Source organism: Plecotus auritus (genome assembly GCF_963455305.1).
Source record: "Plecotus auritus genome assembly, chromosome: 9".
NCBI lineage: Eukaryota > Metazoa > Chordata > Mammalia > Chiroptera > Vespertilionidae > Plecotus > Plecotus auritus.
The window spans coordinates 145,971,569-145,997,514 of record NC_137783.1 but is presented as its reverse complement, the minus strand read 5'-3'; the positions used below and the strand labels follow the sequence as shown (position 1 = coordinate 145,997,514).

Sequence of the window (25,946 nt, the reverse complement as noted above, 5' to 3'; positions counted from 1 at the left end):
TCAGTCATCCTCCTTCCTGAGGCTGCCCTTCCCCAGGGGACCGGCGGGCGGGAGCAGAAAGCCTGCGCGTCCGGGGCTCCCCGGCCCCCCGCTGCCCTCCGGGCGCCCGCCCAGGAAACCCCGATTTACGATCTCCTTAGAGTACACGGTGAGGGCGCAGGGGCTGGCGCAGAGGAGGGCTGGTACGTTTTCAAACCTCGCCGACTGCTTAGTCACAGCCCCCTCGATTGGGTGTGTCCTTCGCTCGCTCCCTCCCTCCCTCTTAGGTCACTTTCAAGCCTCAAATAAAAACGGCGGCCAACTTCCGAGGCGCCCTCATTGCCCAGCCAGACCCCAGCCTCCGACAGGTTCGGGCCGCCCTCCTTGTCCCGTCCTCTACAGTTCCCCAGCCCAGCCCGCCGGGACGCTCCAGCCCCGCTCGCTCGCTCTCCTCGGTCCGCTCCGCTCCGCTCTGATACCATGGACAAGTTCGGGTGGTGCGCAGTGTGGGGACTCTGCCTCTTGCAGCTGAGCCTGGCGCAGAAGATCGGTAAGTGCCTGCCGCCAGGGCAGCGGGAGGGAGTGACAGGAGGGGTCTGGACTGACCCGGCGGCCGCGCAGCCTGAGCTGACCCTGGGGACCGGAGCCAAAGGGGGTGCTGCAGCTCGGATTTGGTTAAGGAGGGCTAGGCTTTGCGCTAAGCTGTTGGAGAGCTTGTTGGTTAGGAGCACCGCTTTGTGGAAAGGAAAAGAGAGAAGAAAGTTTGCCGGGCAGGCTGCCGGCGCGCAGTTTTGGGCGAGGTCGCCTGAGCCAGAGCACAAGGCGGAAAGTAACTGTACTCCGGGATGCGCGCAGCGGTGTCTGCACTCACAGGCTCCTGTCCCAAAGGCGCTGGAGCCTGGCCGGGCTGTGGCGGGGCCAGGGCAGGGCTGGGCAGGGCAGGGGCTGTAAGCCCGGTGGCCACAGAGGTGGCCACAGTTGCATGAATGAGAACTGGTAGCCATGAGCTTCCCGGGAAGGGGCCCTGCCTTCTTGCGCCTGCCCATTGCGCCTGGGTTTCAAAGCTCTTACAGTTGGCTCCAGTCAAGGGACTGTCTCAGCGCTAGTGGGAACTGGAACCAGTCCTGCGGGGGAGCTCCTGGGTCTCCACGAGGTGCCAGCCAGGGCCAGGGAGTGTGAGTCGGCAGGCAAGGCAATGACTGGGCCAGCTGCTCAGCCCTTGTACACTCCTGCTTCTGCCAATCAGTTAGGGGAAATCCAGACAGTAATGTGGCGAGTATTTCCTGCCTGGCAGCCTTGGAGGAGGGCAGGGAGCCTGGGCACCAGGGACCCTGGAGCTGGGGCCACCAGAGTCCCATCCCGCGGGTCTGTGGCTTTCTATGGTTGTGGAGGGGTGGCTGTGTGTGAGGTATTCTGGCCAAGCTGAGTTCCAGGTGTTTCTTTCCTTTGTCTATATACATACAGATAATTACATGGCTGATTTGCTTATCGCTAGGAAAATTAATTTTTCTTTTAAGACGTGCCAGCTGGGTCATTAAGACAGCTCAGCCTATGGTTAATTCTACTCAGCAAGTATTTATTAAACCCAGCTCTGGGGGTACCAAGAAAGTAAAAGACACAGTCCTAGCCAGGTACTTTAGACTATGGAGAAGTGGGGATCCCCGAGTTAGATTCCTGAAATAGAAATAATAGGAATGCTAATAGGAATGATAGCACTAGCAAGCACTTATTGCACACGTTCGCTAGCCCAGAACTGTGCTAACTTCTTTACATGTGTTATCTCATTTTGCCCTCATGCTGGCCTAGTGAGAAGTGGCCTGTTATTAGCCTATTTCACGGGGTGGCGGGGGATGGGGGTTTGGGGGGGGTTACAAATGGAGGCTCAGAGAGGTGAAATGACTTACTTGCCCGTGGATTGGTGTCATGTGAACGAAGGCCCACTAGCCTGTGCTTGGGCAGAATGTTAGACTCTATGTATGGCATGGACAAAATAAAAAAAGGGATTCGGGGAAAGTGGGGTTGTGGTGGGCCAAAGGCCTTAGCAGAGGCTGAGCCTGGATAGCCAAAGAGCCGCACTTGGGAGGGGAGAGAATAGGGAAACTTGGGTACAGGGAGAAGGGGGGCCTCTGGGGAAGTTTATTTGTATGTTACCTTCCCGTGGTGTCTTCTGCTTTGTTTCCGAGGATTCGGGCTCCTGCCAATCTGTCTGCCTGATTCTTTGAAAGGACCCCCTCCCCAAATATTTGGCGCTATCCTGACCCTTGAGGTTCTCCCAGAGAATAGCAGGCTCACTCCTGTACCCCTCTCCCCCATTTTCATGGTCCCTTTGGGCAGCTTCATTGGGAGGAAGCACAAAAAGTGCTGGTAGCAATAGCTGCCCGGACCCTGGCTTCCGTGTGCTTGGAAAGTTGTCTGGAGAGAACTAAGACTTGGAAAGGAGAGAGACATGACTTATCCGTGGGCTCAGGCTGGGACGGGGAGAGCAGAAGCAGAAAGAGGAGGGGGGAAAAAAGACACTGTTGTTGCCCATTCGAAGGCGGGAGGGGGGCCTCCAGAAGACAAAGAGGAAACTGAAAGGGGCAGGGCTTTGGGGAGGAAGAAAGGGCCAACCTCAGTATTGCAAAGCAAAAAGGAGAGAAATGGCTAAATGGAGGTAAACAACATTGGACCCAGGGATCCTGAGCTGGAGAACAGATGCCTGGAACTAGGTGTCCTATGTGGGAGAAAGAAAGTAGCCTTGGGTCAAGGGCAGATGGGATGAGCCCTCCAGCATACGTCTATCTAGTCCTCTCGCTGAGGGCCAGAGGCCATTGCTAGGGAATCTTGCCCCTGGCGTTGAGAAAGAGGGGTGCATCTGAGAGCTCTGGGGCTTGGGGCTGGCAGTGCCCTCTGCTGCCTCTGAGCATTAGACACCCCTCCTGGGCATTAGAGCTTCGGCTGTGTTTTCCCAGATGAAGGAGCAAGGTCGCAAAGCTCCATCGCTGCTGAGGTTAGCATCACTTAATTCAGTGCCTCCCCAGATACACATCGGACATCTCTCTCCTGCACAGGCAGGGCGCCAGGTGGGCGTGTTTGAGGCTGGCAGTCCGTCGGAAAAGGTTCCACTTTTTTTTTCCAAATTGCTCCACGCGGGAGGGGATGCTGGGCAGCATGAAATTCTTAGTTTATGAATTCTTAGTTTATGACACGTCCCTTCCATTCATTCAAGAAATATTTTTTGACTCAGACCCAGAGATGGGACTCTAAGGATCTTTCAGAAAACCCCTTCTTTTCCCCTAGGAGGAAACAGCCCCTGAAAGAGAGAGAGGCATGACTTGCCCTCTCTTGGACAGTGTTAGGGTCTCTGAAATGCCACTATCGACCACTGGCATGAGCCCCACCTCGACCCCCTGCCATAGGCAGGCAGCATGTGGTCTACTGGTGTTTCATGCCTTAAGTAGTATCTTAAACAGGCATCAGTTTCTTATTTTACTCCACATTATTCCCAGTTTGAGTTTAATCTGAGACTAATGAGGTGTATCAAGTCTTACCTTAAAGCACCGTTGATGCTCAGTGAAGAGTTTCTGTACTGCCTGGAGCTCCCAGGACCTCCTGGATCATTGCTGGATCCCTAAGAGCCAGGAGCACCCCAGTTTTAAACGCCTGACTCTCAGCTACTGCACCATATGCTTCTGCCCAAAGTAGGGTCGTAAGTCCCCAGGAAATACCACTGACTGAGCACCAACTCTCTGCTAGGCCTTCAGCGAGGGGGTTAGCGTAGGTCCTCTTTTTTTTTTTTTTTTTAAATATATTTTATTGATATTTTACAGAGAGGAAGGGAGAAGGATAGAGAGCTAGAAACATCGATGAGAGAGAAACATCGATCAGCTGCCTCCTGCACACCTCCTACTGGGGATGTGCCCGCAACCAAGGTACATGCCCTTGACCGGAATCGAACCCGGGACCCTTCAGTCCGCAGGCCGACGCTCTATCCACTGAGCCAAACCGGTTTCGGCTCCTAGGTCCTCTTATAGGAGCCTCACCACAGCCTCGATACATTTAGCTCCATTTTCTAGAGAAAGACATGGGGCCTCAGGGAGATGCCGTGACTTTCCCGAGGGCACACAGCTACTAAGTGGTGGAGGTGGGGTCCCCTGTTGGCTCACATCCCCCATGTTAGACTCGGATGCCTGAGCTCCTTTGCTGCATTGCTTTGCCTCTGGCCGACTTTGTAAGTTGTGTGCGGATCTCCCACTCTCTCCACCCCTTATGGCCAGCTAACGTGAGGCCTGGCATGAGTGTCTTCTCTCCCCCCTGCCCCCCCAGCAGGCTGTGGACGCTTGGCTGCCCTGCTCTACCCTGCCCTGGCCTGTCTCCCCTCACGTTTGGCCACAGCTGTCAAGAGATACTAACCTAGTTATTTATTTCTAAAATAAGTCAGGGCCTTATCAGAGTCCAACTGCCCTTCTAGACATGCTCTCATTTGCAGGCTTGGAAAAAAGGGAGAGGCCGCCTCTTGTCTCAGAGGCAAGTTAGGGCAATGCCCTCCACCTGGAAATGCGGGAAGAGGCTCCACAGAGAAGTTAGGGCAATGCCCTCCACCTGGAAATGCGGGAAGAGGCTCCACAGAGAAGTTAGGGCAATGCCCTGCACCTGGAAATGCGGGAAGAGGCTCTACAGAGGGAGGCTCTCACGTGGACCTTGTAAGCATTTAGATGCACAGACCCAGAAAGCCCCCTCAGCCATTGCTCCTTGGAAACCCTGGGTGCTTAGCAGGTTTTATGAGCCTCAGTGGGGGAAAGTCTTGAGGACCCGGGATGACACAGTTCTCTATGAAAGTCAAAGATGTTGAACTGAAAGCCAGGTGACACGTGCACACCCAACAAGCGAGATTTCAGATCAGCCTGTGATGTCAGATGGCTTCAGGCTGGGGTCCCCTGACAGAGGGAGGTAGTGGGAGGTAGTCTGCCCTGGCTGGGCTGGAGTTTGCTGGGGCTGGGGCTGGGGTTGGGGCTGGGGCTGGGGCTGGGGCTAGGGTTGGGGCTGGGGCTGGGGCTGGGGTTGGGGCTGGGGTTGGGGTTGGGGTTGGGGTTGGGGCTGGAGCTGGGGCTGGGGTTGGGGTTGTGTTTCCCCTGCACCTCCGGTTTAGCTGACTCCACCCAGCACCTAAAAAGGAAGTGGCTCTTGTAAAAGAAGGAGTGGAGCAGGTGGCAGATGCTGCCAGACAAAGCACAGTGCTCAAAGGGGATCTTTTCTGCCCCGGAGAAATTCTGGGGGTTTGCACAGCAAGAAACTGATGACTCAATTTCCTTTGTGCCGAGTGAATGGGAAGCACACAACTGTTCTTTAGAATTACCAGGGTTGGCTACTGCTTCCTCCCCCAAATTTAAACCCCACTTTTCACTCAGGAAGTTGAAATGGTTCTTAAGTGTGTGCTCCCTGTAAGCTGGCCAGCAAGGGTGCGGGAAGCCAGCCCAATTTTCCAGAATAAGGAAGCGGTGCCTTCTGAAGTTTGGTTGTGGGTGCGGCCTGACATGGCACAGTGAGTGTGCGTTCCAGACGTGCCAGGAGAGCTGGGATTTCAAACATGCAAATGCTCTACCAGCTGATACATAATGTTTACTTTGACTAAATGTTTATGTATTTTCTACAAACAAATGCATGGCTTGGTGTGATTAGAACTCAAAAACGTTGCAAGACTTTTTGCATAAGTAAATTCACAGCTCCACAACTCCTTAATCAGTCTAGTGGCTGATAAAGTTGATGTTTGGTTCAAAAATGTGTACTTTGGGAAGAAATATTAGTATTCCTCTGTTCTCCATTTCTTGATCATCCCAATATATAGAAGTACCAGGAAATGCCACATATTTGATTCTTGCTTGCTAAGGTGGACATCTTATTTTGGAGATGCTTACCTGAGGTTAGACTCCCTGGGTGTGCCTGTAAGTGTCTATGCATCTGAATGCATATAATGTGGGTATTGCTTGTCAACCCTTAAGCATTTGTAAGGTGTCCTGTACGGGCCCCACAATGTGTTGAGTACGTTGGCGACTTAACTGTGCGAGACATGGGCCTTGCACCCCAAGGACTTTATGGTGTGCAGGGGTCCTCAAACTTTTTAAACAGGGGGCCAGTTCACTGTTCTTCAGACCGTTGGAGGGCCAGACTATAGTTTAAAAAAAAACCAAAAACTATGAACAAATTCCTATGCGCACTGTGGGTCCGGGACAAGTCGGCTGCTAAGCAGGACAGGCAGCGGCTCCCGGCGGGCCGGGCCGCATGTGGCCCGCGGGCCGTAGTTTGAGGATCCCTGATAGCATAGTGCAGTCGAGGGACAGCCTGGGCACTTTAGAGGATAGGAATAGCATTGCCCAGCAGCGGCACAGCAAGGAGAACTGGAGGAATTGATGCCAGAGCGGGGGGGGGGGGGGGGGGGGGGGCAATGCAGACAAGGTAGGATTTGAATATGTGGAGAGGAGAGGGTGAGAAAGGGGTGTGCCTATTTCTGTTACCCTGCTATTAATCTAGCCTCCCCCCAAGTAAGTTAACTAATTAACTAGCCAAAAGTATTCAACACATGTTCAGGCACTGCCTACTCAGTGCACCAGGCAGTTAGGACTGGAGGGGTCAGTGTCAGGAGGGACAGTCCTTGCCTCTGCATAGCTCACAGCCTAGTATAGGGTTTCCTGGGTAATGACTGACTATGCATCCCTGGCTTCCACATGGTAGATTCTGGTTGTGTGCACCCCCACCCCAATCGCGACAACAAACAATGTCCAATTAGGGGGTGTTAAAGTTGCCCCACTTTGAGAACCCTTGGTGTCACAGGATGGCAGCCATCCCAGTAACCTCAGCTCTGACAGTGTGGGATCTGGTTCCCATAGGTCCCAGTTAATTCACCGTAAAGCTTCACAGTAGAATCATGCAGGAAGGCCTGTGGGGGCCACGGGGTATGAGTGCCTTTCACAGTCCTCAAAGGGGAAAACCCCAAACCTGACATATCTTCTCTTATTCATCTTCTGCAGTACTATGGGAGTCCCCTGACATTAGGGATCATTTTCATGGTTCTAGCGCTCAGTGCTGGCCCATAGTTGTTCCCAGTAACGGTGAACTGATGAACATCTAGAATAGAGAAATAACTATCCATCTCTAGGGTCATTACACCTAAGACGCAAATACGTTTATGTTATATGATAACAGTGGCGATGGCTGTCTTGCTCGGGGCAAGCCCAAGGAGGGCGCTTGGCTGGCCATCTGCCACCACGGGGCTCATGTATTTTCTGCCCAAAGAGGGAGATCACACATTTGTTTGTGGCTTTGGTGGCTCCTTCCTGGGATGACTGTCTAAGGACAGGGTTACTATTTCTGAGCCAGGACGGGAGGATGATGACACCAACCCCCAAATTTGAGCCTCGAAATAGAGTGCTTCCCAGGAGCCACCCGGTGAGAGGGCTGGTTATTTTAGAGATGCTTACCTGGGGTTAGACTCCCTGGGTGAGAGGCCACACCCGTGCAGCCCCCATGCCTACTCCCGGAAGGTGGAGGCAGCTGAAGGAGAAGCAGAAGAGCTTCACAGAGGATTCCTGCCTTCTTGGTGGGTCTCCTGCAGCCACGAAACAGGGCAGATCTCAGGGAAGCATGGCATCTGATGGGGAGCCACATTGGCAATGACGACCCGTCCCTCCTCTCCATAGAGCTTGCCAAGTCTGAAGTTGCCCACCACGGGGGCAGGTCCTGCCTACCCTTAGCCCATCGGCCCAGTGAGACTTGGAGACAGGGAGTCAAGCACAGAATGGGGATGGGATGTTGTGGGGAAACAGGACCTCACAGCACCCGATCTCCCCGAGTTTGGGGTGCATTGCCTGTCTGGGTGTGTCCTCCTGGGGCAAGTACCCCTCCTAAGTGCAAGTGTGGGCAGACAGGTCCCAGGCAGGTGGAGAGTAGCTGAGTCACCAAGGAGGTGATTTGCAAAACTCAAGCCCCCCAAATCCTCCTCAAGTCTTCAGCTTTTGAGAGTAAAGGTTCATTGCAAAACTCCAGGGGGGGGAGAGCGTGTTCACCCAGGCTGGTAATTCTGAGCATATGCGGTGGTGTACTTGCCATTCTCCCTTGGTGGTGCCTGAAAGTTCATCTTTCTCCCCCACACCCTGGCCTCAGCGTAGAACTCTTATACCTTTCGCACTTGCGTCTTTGCAGTGAGATGTATATTTTTAAGAAATTATCCCTGATATTAGTAATAATAGCAAACACTTAATAGAGTGCTAACCATGGGCCAGCCACCATTCTAATCGTTCCCTTATACCAGTGGTCGGCAAACTGCGGCTCACGAGCCACATGCGGCTCTTTGGCCCCTTGAGTGTGGCTCTTCCACAAAATACCACGGCCTGGGCGAGTCTATTTTGAAGAAGTGGCATTAGAAGAAGCTTAAGTTTAAAAAATTTGGCTCTCCAAAGAAATTTCAATCGTTGTACTGTTGATATTTGGCTCTGTTGACTAATGAGTTTGCCGACCACTGCCTTATACTAACTTGTTCAATATAGTCCTATATACTAACTTATATTTCTCCATACTAGTTAGTATATTCCTGTCTACTAACTTGTTTAATCCATACACCAACATTATGAAGGCGTGCTATTATTATCCCTCTTTTACTTATGAGAAAACTGGGCATAGAGAAACTAACTTGCCCAAGGCCACAGGGCCGGTAAGCGATCGAGCTGGGTTTTCGAGCTGGGATTCAAACCCGGGTGGTCCGGCTACTGGGCTCCTGCTCTTAGTGACTACATTACTGTACTCTTCTTAGTATCTCACGATGTCAGGGTACCCCCAGAGACTCAAATGAGGGTCCCTGGTAGCACTCCGCTTGTTTTCATGAGCCCCCTCTGGGAATCGGGTGTGGTTAGAGTCCTAATGACCACAGAGCTGGTTTTGTCCTCCTTTTTACACCCAATTTCAGAGGAGGGGCTTGGGAATTCAAAAATGAAAAAGAAGGCGTAATGGAAACTTCTTCCCATTCATACTCTGAGCGGCTCATTCATTCCGCTCTCTGGATAGAAGTTCTGTTCTCTTCTGTGTGACGGGAAGTTGGGGAGGAGGCGGGACTGAAAGGGATGGTGAACTGAGCTGTTTGCTCATTATCACATCATGACTGTCATCTGGATGGAAGGAGAAGATTGCTGATTGATATTTCTCCTTCATCTATAGGACCTTGACTTTTGATTGGACAAAGCTGGAAAGTGAGCTAAACAGCAGCAAAACTCAGCTTAAGAGTCCTTGGTTCCAGGGTCTTTTCTCTACTAGTCGGCACTGATGAGGGAGGTAGGGGGGCTCAGAGAGGCGGCCGCCAGGAATCAGGCTGCACTTGGCTGGGCGCAAGGGATTGAGCTGGAGCTGGAAGTGTACTGCAGCTCCTCTTCCCAGCCCCAGCCCAAACCACAGGCCTGGCTCCTACTGGCCCAGCAGGGGACCATTGCCTGGGAGGTGGGTTTGGTCTGGAGACAGCGATTCATTATAAATTACCGATCTGTCTCAATTGCAGTGCATCGCTTTGCACGAGCAGGGCTGCAGTGCCTTCTAGAAGAACCCACACAACAGTCATGGATCCAGGCAGCATCTTTTCCTATTTCCTCTCTCAAAGAAACACTCCCCCCCCCCCCAAGATATCAGAGTGATGATTATAAAGCTCCTTCACACGTGTTCACCATTATGCAAATTGAGACACCAGAGAGAAACGACATTTCTACATAGTCAACTGGTCTCCTGCTTCTGGCCTAGAAGGTGTTTCTGCTCAGGACCCGACCCCAGTCCAGTCTTTATACCCCCCCCCCCCAAAGTGTTAAATAAACATCTACTATATGCCAGTCACACCTGTTGTCATTTCTGAGTGTGTCCAGTCCAAGAGGCAGAATCCAGCAGAGCTGAGAATCATCTTACAGCCTGCAGGAGACCAGCTGATGTGACAGAGTTAGTTAGCCCCACAGCAACCACTTCCCTACGAGGACAGACAAGGGTGCCCACAAGAGCACTAATCACGCAGATGCAGACAGAAGCTCAGCGGGGGAAGTGATGCTTCCCTAGACATTTCTGCCCAGAAGTTTGTCTTTGCAGTGACTTCTCAGTGGTAAGACTGTCTTCCCCATGTCAGGTACATCCCTCTAGACTTAGAGGTCAGGTACATCCCTCTAGACTTCCCCGAGTGACTTTTACTTTCCCGATGGTTTCCGGGTTGTTTCTCCCTTACATTTCATAAACACCCTAAAACGAAGTTCAAGGAATGCCTCTAAGCTGGGTATGCCACTCTGTTCTTGTTGGCCCATGAACATACACACCCCTTAGGAAGAGCCCATGCTTTATGTACATTGTTGTATCTCTCTAGCCTCCCAGCTGTCAGCAGTTCCCCACATATAGTAGGTGCTCAATAAATATTTGGCTAGCTGGCCGAATGAATGAAATTTCTAGATTTGATTAGCAAAGACATCTTTATCATTCCTTACCTTTTATGATTCTTTTTCATCCTTTAAAATTTTTTTTCTGGTCTATAAAACCTTTTTATTTTAATATTCTAGTGCCTCCTGTAGTGATCCTCAAACTTCCTTGAAATTGCTTTTCTCTGCATACTCTCCAATTTGAGAATATCTTTCTTAAGGTCTGACATGTCAGGCAAGGCAGGGGAAGTTTGGGGCTTATTAGGTTTTGTCCAGTAGAACAGAAATCTTGATTTCCTTTAGGTCTGTCTGCCTCTACATCCCAACACTTACTTCCAAATCTGGCCTCAGGTATACAGAACCCCAAGCCTCAAAATCATGTTCTCAGTGACCCTCAGAGAAAAGATGTTGGCTTTTTGGTTACCATGTTAAAAGGGGGAAAAAAGGCGGGGGGGGGGGGGGGGGGGGAGGGGAGTTGCTTCTTTCAAGGGTTTAATACTAACCATACCAAAGACCAGCAGATGTTGAGTGTGGTGGAATGGGAATGAGAAGGTTTGGCTTTGGAAGAGAGTTGTGTAGAGGGAGGAAGGACAGTGAAATAAGACCTCAGGTCGAGTCCCCTCTCTGCCACTTAAGAGCAGCATGAAGTCAGACAGTGGCACATGTTAAGTTCTAGACAATGTTTAGCACATAGAGCTGAGTGTTTAGCACATAGAAGGTGTCTCAAGAATAGAAATGGCTATTATATGTTAGTTCCTCTCTGTTATTGATTCACTGTGTGAGGCCAAGCGAATCATTTCACCCCATTTGCCTCCAATTTTCCATGTGTAAAATGGGAGGGTTGGATTCTCTGTGGGCCCATGAACATCTAAGCCTCACAAAACTTAATGGAAAGAATGAAGCGACTATAATGCAGTGCCAAAAAAAAGGTGACGCCTTGTTTGCATTAAATGTCAGGCGTGAATTATTAATCCCTGTCAGAAATAAGCGTATTCACCCAGTTTCACCCTAAACTCCAGTGGGCGAGAATGACTCTTAGAGACGAGGTACTTTGCTCAGGGGATTCCACCGAATCCTCCCAACCACTTGGGCGTGGGCAGGTGAAGAAGCTCGGGCCAGAGCAGCTAGCAATTGTCTCAGTCACAGAGCTAAAAATGCAGGAAGCCAGTTCTGGGGTTACCTGCAGGATCTGAAGGTAATATCTGCTATCTTAACCTCTACATTACACAGCATTGCTTTAAGTGGCCAGAAAAGCCAACCCCTGAAGAAGAGAAAAGATTGTGTCCTTCACTTTCAAAGTCCCATGAGCATCTTCGATACCTCAGCTTCCTTCAAGGGAACGCTGCAACATGTTGGTGTGAAAGGAACCAACATATTCAGCCAAAATAGTGCTTAGAGCACAAGTGTCCCATGGGTGGCCATGGGAATCTAAAAATAAGAAAACAAAACAAAGGAACACACACACACACACACACACACACACACACACACACACACACACACACCACGGCACTGAGTAGGTGGGCCTTTGAGATGGTGAATTGCTGCTTCTACTGAGAACCTTCCAGACTTCCACTAAGATATTTCTTTCTTTTCCACGAAACCAGAGCAGCTCTTTCTCAGAAAAAAATAAATAAATAAAAGGGAGTCATAAAGACTGCATTACTTAGGAGTTTGCCAAAACTGGTCAAAGACTAGATCTCATGTTGGGGTTCTCACCTTCCATCAGTCACTCAAAGTCCTTCGTCAGATTGTCATCCATCCTGGGTGTGCCCATTTCATATCCATCTGAAATCTGCCGACCAGAAGTTGAAATAAAATAGCAGATGTGTTTGGTTCTCATGTCACACACAATGCTCTCCATGGTGGCTGGCTATGGTTCAGTCGTCTGTATCTCCAGCCAGTCCCTAGACAGAGCCCTCTAGGAGAAGTGAGAACCCTTGTGTAGCCATCAGGGGTTTAGCATTTCTCTGTCTCAGTCACAGGAAGACTGTGGGAAAGTTTTTCTCTTACTGATGGTCTCTGTTTCCCTGGTTGTAAAAATGGTGATGAACTCATCAATCCAATTCATTCAAAAGTACTCGGTGATTGGCTCTATGGAAAAAAAGTGAGGGGAGTAGAAGATTTTGTTTCTCTCCTTAGAGAGCTTACCATTTGGTGGGATAAAAATTAAACAGAAGAAAGAACTACACAAGATTATATACCATCAAGTGCCAGAGATGAGGAAAAGCAGCTATGTCTGTGAGCGGCAATTGTATGAGACAGCTTAATGAAGGAGTGGAATTTGAGGATCAGATGAATCTGGGTAAGAAGATGGGCAGAGAGAGAGAGAGGAGAGAGCAATCCATGGAAGTGTAAAGCAGGAGCAAACAGTATGGCTTAATTGGGGTCAGGAGAGGGCTTAGCCTATCTGAGTAAGAGAGTCTGTGTTGAAGAACAGTGAAGGATGAGGTTGGCCAGATTCCAGGTGATCAAGTAACACTGGCTCCATCTTACAAGACCCAATTCTTCTGTCACAGAGAAGTTCTCATGACACCCTCCTCAAACAGGGCTAGACAGAGTTCAGAATCAGGCCAGCTCCAACATTGGTTGAGACGGAACTTGGACAACTTTGCCTGAGTTGGAGAGTGGCAAGTTAAGAGAATCCCCAACAAGCCCTACAGTAGCAACAGCCCATGTCACATTTCCCATTGATTACTAGAGGCTGCCTGGAGGACTGTGCTAAGAAGCCAAACCTTGGCTCAGCTACTGAGTTCAGTGATCCATTAGTGATGTCTGACATGGGCACAATATAGAGGATTTGACCTCAGGTATCACCTGTAGGTCATCACAGAAGAGCATCAAACTTTTCTAAGTTATGTTTCTGATAGGTCTGGGGTAACTCAGGGACTTTAGCCACTCAAATTTAGTCAACTAGTCATACTGTAGACTCCACCTTCTTCCAGAACAATATAAATGCAGTCTCCTACCCAGAGGAGTGGAGTCGCTTGAGCCTTTTCTTATGATTCATTCCCACTGTGTTTTCCCATCATCACCCCAACTGAAGTTAGATGCTGGGAGCCAGGAATCTCCTCTGTGAACCAGAGCCAGACTTCCTGGCAAAGGGCCCCTTCTCCACATCAGCTTCTCCATCTGCAAACTGAGAAGACAAAAATGATGCCTCACCCATAGGGGTGATAGGAGGAATTACCAGCTAATGTGAGTGAAGCCTTTGAAGATGAAAGGGTTGTATGCACACGTTAATTACAACTTTTATCAGCCCTGGAGCCTCTGCATTCTCAGCTGCCACTCAGGGCTCTTCTGTGCCTCCCAAAAGCAGCCGGTGGCAGCATTCCACAGACTGGCCCCATGGGTCCCGCTGGTAGCATCCAAGTCAAGAAGGCTGGATTCTGAACTCAGACTGGCCAGTCCACTGTGGGCCGCTCAAGTTTCCCACTATTCATCCCCAAGGGAAAAAGCAAGCCCACTACCTGGGCGGGGAAGATAAGGTAGAACCAAGGTATAAACAAAAGGCTCCAGCAAGCGTTGATTAGAAATAGCCCCCGGGTGAGATTAGGACACTCTGCTCTAATTCCCACCCTGTCAAAGCCTAATTGTGTGACCTTAAGCTACTGGCTTTATCTGTCTAATGCTTCAATACACTGTGAACCACCTGGGAAATAATCCCTCTGCCTCCCCTAGACCTCTCCACCTTTGCCTGCTGGTGTGAAAGTGTTTTGTGCTAGCTGGCAGAAGCATGTGATGTAGAACTACAAGGTCCTATTATTACCTAAGGTAACTTTCTCCTTTATCTCTGTCTCCTGTTGCTGGTTGACCCCAATCCTTGAAATTGTATTCTTTGGAATGCTCACCAATCTCCTTCGAGCTGCCGCCCCTCCTGGGCTGTGCTTATCTAGGAGGACCTGGTATGTGCTCCGGCTTCTTGGTTCTGCCATTTCCTGAAGCTTGCAGATGCTGACAGGCTGGCAGGGGACCGGGGCCCCCGCCAAATAGAGTCACGATGCCCTTGCTGGGGTAACTCAATAAAAGTGCTAGAGGCAAGAATGGGAGGGTGTCCACATGCTTTGCTGGGGTTCAGAAAGGTGCAGGCTGAACTGGGCCCTTACAGCAGCACCAAAGTATAGATCCAAAGAGGTAAAAGAGGAGAAAGAGAAAAAGGACCCTAAGTGAGAAGTTTTCATGGGCTGGTGAGAAAAAGACAACGATGATGGCATATCAGAAAGGGAAAGGGTGCTAGCCATTACATAGCCTACTGGTCCTGTAGAAAAGATAAGGGAAGGTCATCTCAAAGACTGCAAGTAACTTGCCCAAGGGCACGCAACTAGAGTCAAAACCCTGGTCTTCTGACTTGCTATCCAGTGGCCTTTCCATTTCACCCTTTGAGATGATAGAGGAAGAGCACTAAACAAGAGGACAATGGGCAACCCGGGCAAGAAGACTTGGAATGACAAAGAGAGGAATATAAAAGCATATTGATTTTTTGCAGCACAATGGGAAACAGTATAGGTGGAGCCTACATTGTATACACTCCACTGGAGCTTGCATTGTAGTTGGATCTGGTTTCCTATGCAGTACCTTGTGCATCCATATTAGGTGTTTGTTTTGATCCTTTTTGACTTAATGAGCATTTTGAAACCAGAAGGTCCAGCATAACCTGGCCTGGCTTTTCCCCAACTGCTCTCAGCAATTCTGTGAGTCAAGTCAACAATTGATGGCTTTCAAAGGATTCATTTGTTCATTCAACACGTACTTATTGAACACGAAGATGTGCTAGGTATTCTGCCAGGCACTAGGGATACAACTTTAAACAAGAGAGACTTGGTTTCTGCTCTCATAGAACTTACAGTCTATCTGGGAAGACGGAGTAAACAGCTAATTATGCTTTTATTTAATTACACTTGAGGTATACATACTGGGAAGGAAGAGCACATGTTCTTGAAAAAGCATATAACAGGATGACCTCACCTGATCTAGAGCAGTGGTCGGCAAACTGTGGCTCGCGAGCCACATGCGGCTCTTTGGCCCCTTGAGTGTGGCTCTTCCACAAAATACCACGGCCTGGGCAAGTCTATTTTGAAGAAGTGGCGTTAGAAAAAGTTTAAGTTGAAAAAATTTGGCTCTCCAAAGAAATTTCAATCGTTGTACTGTTGATATTTGACTCTGTTGACTAATGAGTTTGCCGACCACTGGCCTAGAACATCAGGGAGGGCTTCTCCAGACATGTGGGATTAATAGCAGTAATTATGTTTGCAGGATTTCTATAGTTCCTTGGGGGACCTGCTTTTTGGACCTCTCACTTCTACCAGCTCTCATGGAGATAGTCTGGTGAGTGGGGTCAAAGCTCCCCATAGGAAATCTAGCCAGAGCAGCCCCTCTTCTAACTGCCTCACACTTGGGTCATCTGAGAAAGAGAACAAGTAAAGAAAGCTCTACTCCTCAAAATTCTGTAAGCAACTGGTTTATCATGTCTGTCCTGCAACAGACAGTGGTGGGAAGAGTGTTGGGAATCTCCAAGCTGACTCAGACGTTTAGAAGCACATGTTGGGGCAGCAAAGGAACCCAAACTCTGGGAACACTGTGTCATGTGATATCAGAGTTACTTTAAGCCATGGGGGAAATTCATAATTTACTTGGGAATCTTTAGTGTTAAGTCTTAGGTTAGTCTTTAGTGTTAAGTCCATTTTATTGTCAGTCTCTTGGTCATGTTTTGAGCACTTTGGTAGCTGGAGTGTATGTGTAGGGGATGGTGTGTAGGGGATGGTGTGCAGGATAATGTCCAGCAGCCATGCAGGTACATCTACTGGGTGCAGGCAGGAGGAATAGGCAAGAACCCTGGGGTGTGGATGTCCAACCAATTGGCTATAAGGCCCTCACTCCTTTATCTTCTTGGTTGGCAGTAAGTACTGAGAGGTGATCAGAGAGGATTCTATCAGGAGAGTGGGACAGATATGGTGAGAAAACAAAAGCCATCACTTAAGATGCTTTCAGATGAAAGAATAGATAATAATGACAATATTTAGCAATTGGTAGAATAAGGGCACCAGCTAATTCAAATGGTCAGTTATAAATAACTGTGTCTTGTAAATGAGAACAGACTCAGGGGTATCCCTCCAATGATAATATGACATCTGTCCACTTTTACTCAAATGTGCTTTCTTGGGTAGAAGAGATAGGGAGTTAATAGCTATCATGATTGAACATAAGTTACAACCCATCTATGCATCAAACTGTAATGTCCCCATGAAATTGTTATCTGTCACATATTTCTTAGAATACCCATATCAGTATATGCCAGCTGAATATCTCTGTAAGCAACAGAGCAATCGACTCTCATAAAATGACATCTTCCCACAACAAGAAGTGTGGAGGTGGGACAATGCCAGGAGCTCAGTATTACCAAAAGACTCAGATTCCTCCCAGTTTTCTGCCACTCGCAGTATCTTCCTATAGGTTAGCCGCCTTTACACTCCCAAACTGACTCCCAGTTTCAGGCATCCTATGAAAATCTTATCAACACCCATCACTTATTCACAAACATCTCTTCTAAAAAAAGAAGGAATAGCTTTTCCAGAAGTCCTTTTTCCGAATTGACTTCCTTTTATTTCTCATTGGAAGAGGGGGCTCACATCCATGGAATGCCCACACCAAACCAATCATTGACAAGGTGTTCTCTGACCACAGTGCTTGACTTAGACCCATCATGGTCCATCCAATGGAGTTGGGAGTCGGAGCCTCGCCTCTCCGGAAGAACAAGTTTGGGATTTTAGACAAAATCAGTGTTCAATTAGAAGAACTTTGTTGCATTGGTAACAGTGTCACAAAGAGTAGGGCCTCAATGGGTGTTCACCTACTTGGTGGAATTGTAGTTGGATATGCTCTACAAGCTAAGGGAAAAAAGGCAAAGCTAAGTTATTGTGTTCCTAAGCCACACCCTCAACCTTCTGAGAAGACACACCTCATGGACAGAGTTCACCTGGGGGACACATTGCAGTTTGAGGCTTAGATGATCTGTGGCTTATACTCAATTGTAATAGCTATAACTTTATCTTTTTCTCCTCCCAACAAAAGCATATCAGGGAATAACTTTAAATCTGTTACAATTTACAAGAAATAGTCTTTTGCACACTTGAGCATTTATTATTAGAACCTCACTATTACAACCCTGCTCCCCACCGCTGGCGCTACACCATGCATTAGGACCACTGTCTGCAAGATCCATTTTAAATGAATCATTATGACCTTGGATGGGCATCTCTTCCTGTAAAGTATGAGACGATAACCCCCAGGCAGGTAGCTGGCTTCTTTTTCCTATAACTACTCCTAGCATGTTTTAACATGCTGGAAATGTTTGCAGCTCCATTATCTAATCTAGCCCTCACATTAACTTCATGGTTAGCATTATTACCCTCCTGCACAGAAGAGAAATTTAGTAACTTTCCCAAGGTCCTAGAGCTAATTAATGCAGATTCTGGATTCGAACCCTAGTTTCCCACCCCCAGAGCTGAAGTCCATGCCATCACACCATGTTGGCTCCCAATGGACCTGTCTTGCTTTCAAAGACTCTAGAATGAACTAGTGAAATGTATGTTAATAATTGCTCTTTCATAAGCAGGAAAACTATGTCCTCATAGGTTCTTTGAGTCTGAAGCTCAAGTGTCCAACATCCTAACATTTTAATAAGCCCCAAAAATGAACAGGGGGCGGTTTCTGGGCCAGCCCCCTGCCTCCCTGTAGTTAGCTAAGGAAACTAACAGCATGGGCGAGGGAGATATCAGGACTTTAAAATTTGTTTTCCATTCCTTTTTTTCCCCCACCTAAATACCACTGAAAGATTTATGATGACAACATGCAGAGAAGAGGAACCCAGGGGATGTTTAATGTGGACCTCCAGGATGCGATTGCTTCTTATACAGGAATGGGCTGCTTCTTTTCGGAATCTAATGATGAAAGAGCTAGAGGAAATAGATTCTATTAAACCAAAATGATTTATGCTTTATTTTGAGGATGTATTTCCTGACCACGAGGCTTGCTGATGATTAGACTATCCTGCTCATTCCCAATCCATCCCTTCGGTTCTCAGGGGAAATGACATTGCCTTGGAGAGGCATCTCTTGGGGACAGCAAAAGCTTTGTGGAGAAAAGGCTTCCCTTTAAACTAAGTGCCAGCACCTTGTACTTTGTCACAACACTTACTGTGCTGTGGTGTGGACTTGATGAATGTCTGTCTTCTCTCCTGGCCCACAACCTCCATTGGGGCAGTGACCTTGCTTACCTTGTTCAATGCCCTGGTCCCGGTGCCTAGAACAGTACCCTGCACGTGGGGGGCACGGAATGAAACCTTGTTGAAGTAATGAATTTGGGACTCCATTATCTTTCCTGAAGGTCTGTGTTCATTTCAATGTTGGGTTGGTTTTATGAGATGGTGACATACCATGATGGATTCAGGCTGTGATCAACTCAACTTAAAAAAAAAATTACAACTTAAAAAAACACGTTATCATTCTATTCTATTCTATTCTATTCTATTCTATTCTATTCTATTCTATTCTATTCTATTCTATTCTATAAGAGATAAGAGCTTAAAAAGCAAAGGAGGGCCAGCCAGCAGGCCATATCTTCTCATTCTCTCCTTGCTCTTCATAGCTGTGCTCCACCCAGTTCCCATCCCTTTTCCGTGGCTGGCATCACCTAGGAAACAGTCTCTCCTGTGGTTTCTTGGGAGGGCACCCAGGGAAGTGTACACTGTCTGAGCACTCAGGAGGGATATGAAAGACCAGGAGGAAACCTTTCAGTTTAGGGATAGGGAGGATTGGTCAAGGTCTGGAAATGCAAGCCTTGGGTACTTGAGACTCGTCTTGCTGGGAGCAGAGGGAGAAGCTCCCTGTGGCTCCCTTCTAGAACATGTTTGGAGCAACACTCTTTTCAAACAAACATCATCAGATAATCGCAGCCTTCCTTAAGGACTGTTTCTCAGGGTATAGGAAAAGTGTCCTATTATCTGTTTGAGCATCCTGTTCTTTATATTGTTTGGAAGGCTAAAGTCAACAGCCACTCTTGTATTCTGCATTGTTTGTATTGTTCAAACCTTTGGAAAACTCATTTGGTTTCTTCTCCAAATGAGCTTTCCACACCCCTGGAACACATTCAGGAACAGACCTCACTTCAAACAGGCCAGCCCAGAACAGTGTCTCTCAAAGTCAGGCTCCCCCTCTTCTTCTACAGGCTAGATTTGAGTTGTGTTCCGTCAAGCCCACATAGTTCAGTCTCTGGGCCAAGAACAGACTGTCAGATGCACAGGGAGGCTTGAGCCTAGTGCCTCCAGTGCTCAGAAAGTGGTGTGGGTCCTGGAATAGATCTGGGTTTGAATCCTACCATTCATCAATTATGTGGCTTAAGCAGTCAGCATCTCTGAGCCTCCATTTCCTCATCTTTAAAAGAGAGTAATAATACCTGCCTCTGTAGGGTTGTGTGAGGACTGCTGTGATCACGTGCACGAAACTCGACAGAGTAACTGGCATGGAGTAAGCATTCATCAGCAATCATTGTGATCACCGTTGTTATTAGGCCTGGGACCCCTCCCCTCACCAGTCAGCCCTGACTGTGTTCCTATTGCTCTTGAGAAACACTTTCAGCTGCCTGGGGGGTATTTTCACTCCATTTCTGGGCAAAACATTAGCCAATAAAATCTCATTTAATTTGGCAGGGAGGGTGCACCAGAGTGCTGACACCCACGGGTGCTTACTGGAACAACTGTTGCTGAGCAGATAAAGCAGCAGCCTGGGTTGCTCCGGAAACCTTGGCTATTGCAGTAGCTCATGAAAGCGAATGGGGAAACCAAGCTCAGGTCCTGTCTTTACTTGCACAGCCAGTCCGTCTCCCAGGCTGCTTGTCTCAGCAGGACCAGCCTCTTCCTGCCTTTGGTCCTGGCAGTTGGTGATGGGGCGAGAGGAGATGGTATTTGCCTCCCTCTCGGGTAAAGTGTTTCTTTACAGCGCTGTTCCCTGGCCTCAGAGGAGAGAGGGGCCCTTAGGGACAGTTGAATGCAAGTAGCTTCCTTCTCAGTCTGGAAATTTTGGAGTTTCCCAGAGTCCACTTCTTCCCCAGAAGCCCAATCTTGGATTTTTCTGGTCGTGGATGGGGAGATCAGCTCCAAGGGCATAAGATGTCCATCCATCACTCATTGGGGTGCTCAACTCCCTCATCTCCAAAAATACCTGTAATTGCCCTAAACTGCTTACTTCTGCTCTCTTCTCCAGAAAGGAAGATCAGACCACGCCCAGAGGTGACTAAGACTTTTACACCTTTGGGGAGTGTTTGCGTTTCTGTCAGGTTCTCATCTAGCTTTTAACTTCATGAGAACCTGGCTGCAGACCGTTGTTCAGGTTGAAACGGATGATTATCCAAGCACAAATGATTTTTCATGGTATAAATACAATGTCACTTAGAACCCAGGGGTCCCCTTGGGAGAGCTGTGGCCAGTCCTCCCAAGGTTTTTTCTTCCCCTGAGAGAAGTGAAAAGTTTGACATTTTTTAAAGCACATGTTATAAACCCAGCTCAGTACTGTTGTTTTATGAATATTTATTACCCAACTCTCATAAACCTCTCTTTGAGGTACCCAGGAAATACCCATTGAGTAAATGAATGACTGAATTTCCTTGGAGCCATTTCACAGGCTGAGAAACTGAGGCTCATGAAGGTGAAGTAACTTGCCTAAGAATGAATAGTTCAACTCCGACGTGGTGGGGTTGGAATTCAATTCTGAACTCCCTTTCCTTTTAACATTACACCACAAATTCCCATTCAGCTTTATGGGGTTAATCCTGTTCTTCCATCCCCAGGACTGGAGGCCTTGAAAATCAAGGTGTTTCCTCTTCCGAAGAATCTGGATTTTTTTTGCAAGTGAAAGGACTTGAAACAATTAAGAACTACTGGGAGTTATCTTCAGGAAGGGAGGAGGTGGGAATGTCCCCCTCTCCTCATTATAGGGACAGTGGAACCCCCACGACCACCAATGATCAGGGAGCCAGTTGGAGGTGGGCGTCTGGACTCCCCATTTCTCTGGTGGGGGCTGCTTAGCAGCGCCTGACTTAAGGTTTGTCTCACGCCTGAAGAATGGTTTGAGTTGGCCCATGATGCTGAAATTCACTGCAGGGAGCTCTGGGACTGCTTGTAGTAATTTAGGGGAAGTCTCTCTAAGGAAATCAGCAATTCTGTTGGTTTCCTCTTAATTGAAACCATTCTTTCCCTCCAGCTTCAGTTGGGGCAGGTTCTAGTCTCTGCATGTGCTGGAGGCGTTTATTTGGTGTAATCTGAGAGCAGGATGCTGGTAACTCGCTCTTGTTTTGTCTATTGTTTCTTTTTGCTGGCCAGTCCACTCTGCTTAGTGCATTACTCACACCACTGCTGCCCTGATTCCCCAGTGAAATGCCAAAATCCTGCAGGCGAGAGGGAGCCACTGGGGTTTCTGGAGTGTTGAGAGAACAAGTCATAAAAAACATAGATTTCTCCATATATAGAGAGAGGGCTGGGTTGGCTGGGGACCTGGAGATCATCAAATCCAACTTCTTCCTGGTCTGCTAAAGAAACTGAAGTCTCCAAGTACTCACAGCCTATCACTAAGAAGTCCAGAATTAGACCCCAGGTCACTAGACTCAGCCTAGTGCTTTCCCACTAAACCAAAGGAACATCTTTTGAGCTCCATACCATATATATCACACACTGGGGATATGAAGATGGAACCCACTTTGATTATTTGGGTTAATATGACTTTAGACAGGCTTCTTCCTAGAATATTATATAGATAGTCTATCTATCATCCATCCATCCATTCATCCATCATCCATCATCCATCTATTATCTGGTAAGAATACATATTATGTAGAGTAAGAACTCATGTATCTGGATAAGTAGGTTTCTGGTTCCTAACTGGAGGTCTTGAGTGGCTGTTACCAATGATACAGCAAGAAGCTGACCAATTCATCAAGAATTAAGTCAGAATATGAGACACTGCTTTAAATGTACTTTTAACCTTTTGAGGTGATTGGCTCATATTTTACCAATATCAGGCATTTTTTTAAGTGTCAGTTACTTTGCTACGTGTTTCAAAGGCATTTCATCATTAAATCCCCAAAAGTATCTCATGAGATAGGGATTGCCTTCACTTTACAAATGAAGAAACAGAGGCTTAAAGGTCAAGAAACATGGCATGCCTACCACCCCACAAGAGCCCAAGATGGGACTTGGACCCAAATCTGTTTGATATGAAAGACTATGAACGTGGCCACTACGCCATCTTACAATACCATGGGGGTAAATAGCTCCTGTCACCAGTTACCAGTGACTATAAAATAAGAGATACTTGAAGACACCGGGTGGCCAGGAGACACGGAGGGCTTGTGAGTGGACGCATCGGATGGGCTGCTCTATCAGTCTGATTTGTCTCCTCGAAGTTCAAGCCAAGACCCAGAGGGGCAGACGCACCCCACTTCCACCAACTCTGTACCAGCTTATGACTCAAATGTAACTCTTCTCCTAGAAACCAGGTCATTCAGTTGCCACAGGTTTTGCCTTCCAAGTCTCCAATTTACTCTACTAAGTCCAAATTCTGGAGACATCGCTTTATGGACCCTGGAAAGCAAAATGAATTCCAAATCTCATTTACTCTGAATGTGTGTGGGGGAAATATTCCCTTTCACCAGGTATCTGAGCTGATCTGACCAAAGCCCCATAATAAATAATTAAGTAAAATGTGCCCATAAGTTCATAGAAGAGTGAGTGTCAGACCACGGAGACTTCCTGGCAAGGCAGCCCCTGTCATTCTCTATTGTAGCATTGCCTGGTATTTTCTGTGTGGCACTGTCACTACTTGAAATTGCCTGATTTGTACATTAATCATTTACCTGTACACTGTCTGTCTCCCCATACTACAGTGTCAGCTGTTTAAGGGCAGGGACCTTGTATGACTCCCCAGCACCCAGGATCATGTCTGACATCTAACATCTGTATCTTCTAGAAGATGTGTTGAATTGATGTCTTCACCATGCCCTAGGGCCTAGGCGGACTAGTGGCAATTTGGAGGCAACGATTTCACAGGAAGAGGCCCTGTTCTGCTCATCTTGATGTTTCCAGAGCACCTCTCAAACGCCTGTGGTGAAAGGCACTTAGGCCTTCACCAAGTGTGGTCTCTTGCCATGTTTGAGGGCCACTTATTTGAAGGAAACTCAAGACCTTATTTTCTTTGACAACTTCACAGAAGGGTCATTTGTAACTTCCTCCATCAACCTCCTGGATCTTTGCATGGGCCATGCTCCTTCAAAGCAGGATGTTATGCTTGGCCCACTCCAGATGAACATAAAATGGTAAAGACTTTCGTCCAAATCTTGTGGCTTGAGTAGGATTTAAAAACTTGTCAGAAGTGAGTTTTCTGGAGCCTGGCATTTGAGGCTGGCATCTGTGGTTACAGAGATTTCACAGATTGAAAGCTCAGGAAGAGGTGTGAATTACAAGATATTAGCTCACAGGGCAATTGGAACTGTACTGATCTTGGAAATCTTTTGGCCCAGATTTTCCAAAATGTGCCCACAAGCCAGCTTCTCCCTCGGCAGGGCTTCTGCTTTGAGACATTTGGGTTGCTTTTAAAAACATCGGAAGAATGAATGGTCGTGGGTTGTTGGACTTGTAAAGAGAGCCTGCCTTTTGAACACACACATACACACACACATCCCTCTTTATTTTAGCACCTGATAGAGAGAGTCAGAGGGAATGAGAAAAAAGAGAGATTGAATTATTAAAATGAGACTTGATGATTTTTGAGCCCAACAAATTCAGAATTTGTAGAAATCTAGAAGTTTCCTTGGTCACTTGCAATACTTGTTGCAAAAAAAATGCTGTGTTATTACATTACTTCACTGTATTTGAAGAGGAAAGAGGTAACCTAAAGATGTGATTTTTGCCTGGCTGGCGTGGCTCAGTGGTTGAGCATTGACCTATGAACCAGGCAGTCATGGTTTGATTCTAAGCCAGGGCACATGCCTGGGTTGTGGGCTCCAACCCCAGGGTGGGGCATGAAAGAGGCAGCCAATCACCTCAGCTTCTGATTCAGTAAATTCTGTCGAGCCCACTGCTACCCAGCCCCAGTCCCTATAGAATAAGATTGGAAATTCAGACTTCACTATATTTTCCTTATGGGGTGAACCAGGGACAATCTTTAGGGAGAACTTTAAGTTGCAAGGTACTTTTATTCTTAAGACCAAGGGGGAAAAACACAAAAATAGTAATAGCAATCCTGGATCACATGTAAAGCACTTCCACAGTGCCTCTCATTTGGGCTACAGCCTTGAGCGGTGGAGCCTGTGCCAAGTATTCAACCCGCTGACTCTCCGTTTCCACGGCTCTCACGCGGGGTGACTAACCCTCTTAGGGAGCCCCCGGCGCTTTGCAGGCCTTGCGGGGTGGTAGTGATCATTGTTATGATTGGCACCTACTGTGGTGATTTCCAGAGTGTCCCACTGAGTCTCCTAGACCGTTGTGGATGGTGTCAGGACGATCGGTGGGATGGGGTCTGGTGGGGGCTGGGCAAGAATGAGCAGTGGGTGGATGGAGGGTCTGGGCTCTGTCTCTCCACCCTCACTCCAGCTCCCACGGGGGCAGCTCTGCTTTTACTTTCTAAATATTGTGGTTCTGCCTGCGGCCTCATGGGGGGAGGGAGAAACAGTTTGAAATCCATACCTCTTCTCTCTGAGAGCGACCACTTTTCCACCAGGGTGGAAGGGGCAGCTCCAGGGTTAATGGAGAAAAATGGAGAGAATTCTGCCTCAAAAATCTGGTGCAGGTCTGGATTTTACTTAAATTCTGTAAGACGTTGAATCTCTGAATCTCTTGTCTCTTAGTTTCTTCATCTGTAAAAGTCAACCAGTTCTTCCAAAAGCTGGTTACAAACCTGAGCAAAAGCTTTACATGAATTAGGTGATGTGCCCATAATTGTAACAGCCTCAGAAAAAACATCTAGTTATGAAACAAAGTGGGATCCTTTGTTTTTTTTGTGTTTTTTTTTTTTTTTTTGGTTTGTTTTTGATTTGCAACAGGAAAACCCCATGCGGGCCCCTGAGATGCTTTTTAATTTCATTTAACCACATCCTGGGTTTGTGCTGTCAACCTGTTAAACCGATAGGATCCAAAAAAGAAGAAAGCAAAGGTTGCAAGGCCAGAGCGAGCACCTGGTCGCCATGGCAACATGCAGGGGCATACCCTGGGGTTTCTCTCCATCAACCATCTTCCTGGAGGCTCGCTCACCAAAGATCACTTGGCCTTTCAGAATCCTGCACTGAGATGACAGTTCTGGGACACATCTTCCTTTGCCAGAAAGACCGTTGGACCCAGGCTCTCCTCGCCTTCTCCCCTCCCCCAGTTCCCATCCTCCCACAAGGAGGCAGGGGCAGGGCTCTGCAGACTGTGAAACAACCCAAGAGCTTCACTGAGTCGGTTGTTGGAGGCCTTGACTGAAGGGCAGAGTAGTGCTGAGAACCCATTGGGCTCTTCTCTGGATCCCTGTGGGTTCCATGTTG

At 47.9% G+C, this 25,946-nt stretch overlaps 1 protein-coding gene across 1 annotated transcript in view; it reads left to right on the top strand.

Moving 5' to 3' along the window:
- The first annotated feature begins 334 nt into the window (after positions 1-334).
- Positions 335-25,946, top strand: part of CD44 (CD44 molecule (IN blood group)) — an 89,999-nt gene continuing 64,387 nt past the window's right edge. The window contains 1 exon segment of the mRNA XM_080641153.1: positions 335-529. Within this exon segment, the coding sequence (XP_080497279.1) occupies positions 460-529 (70 nt within the window). The 5' untranslated portion in view covers positions 335-459.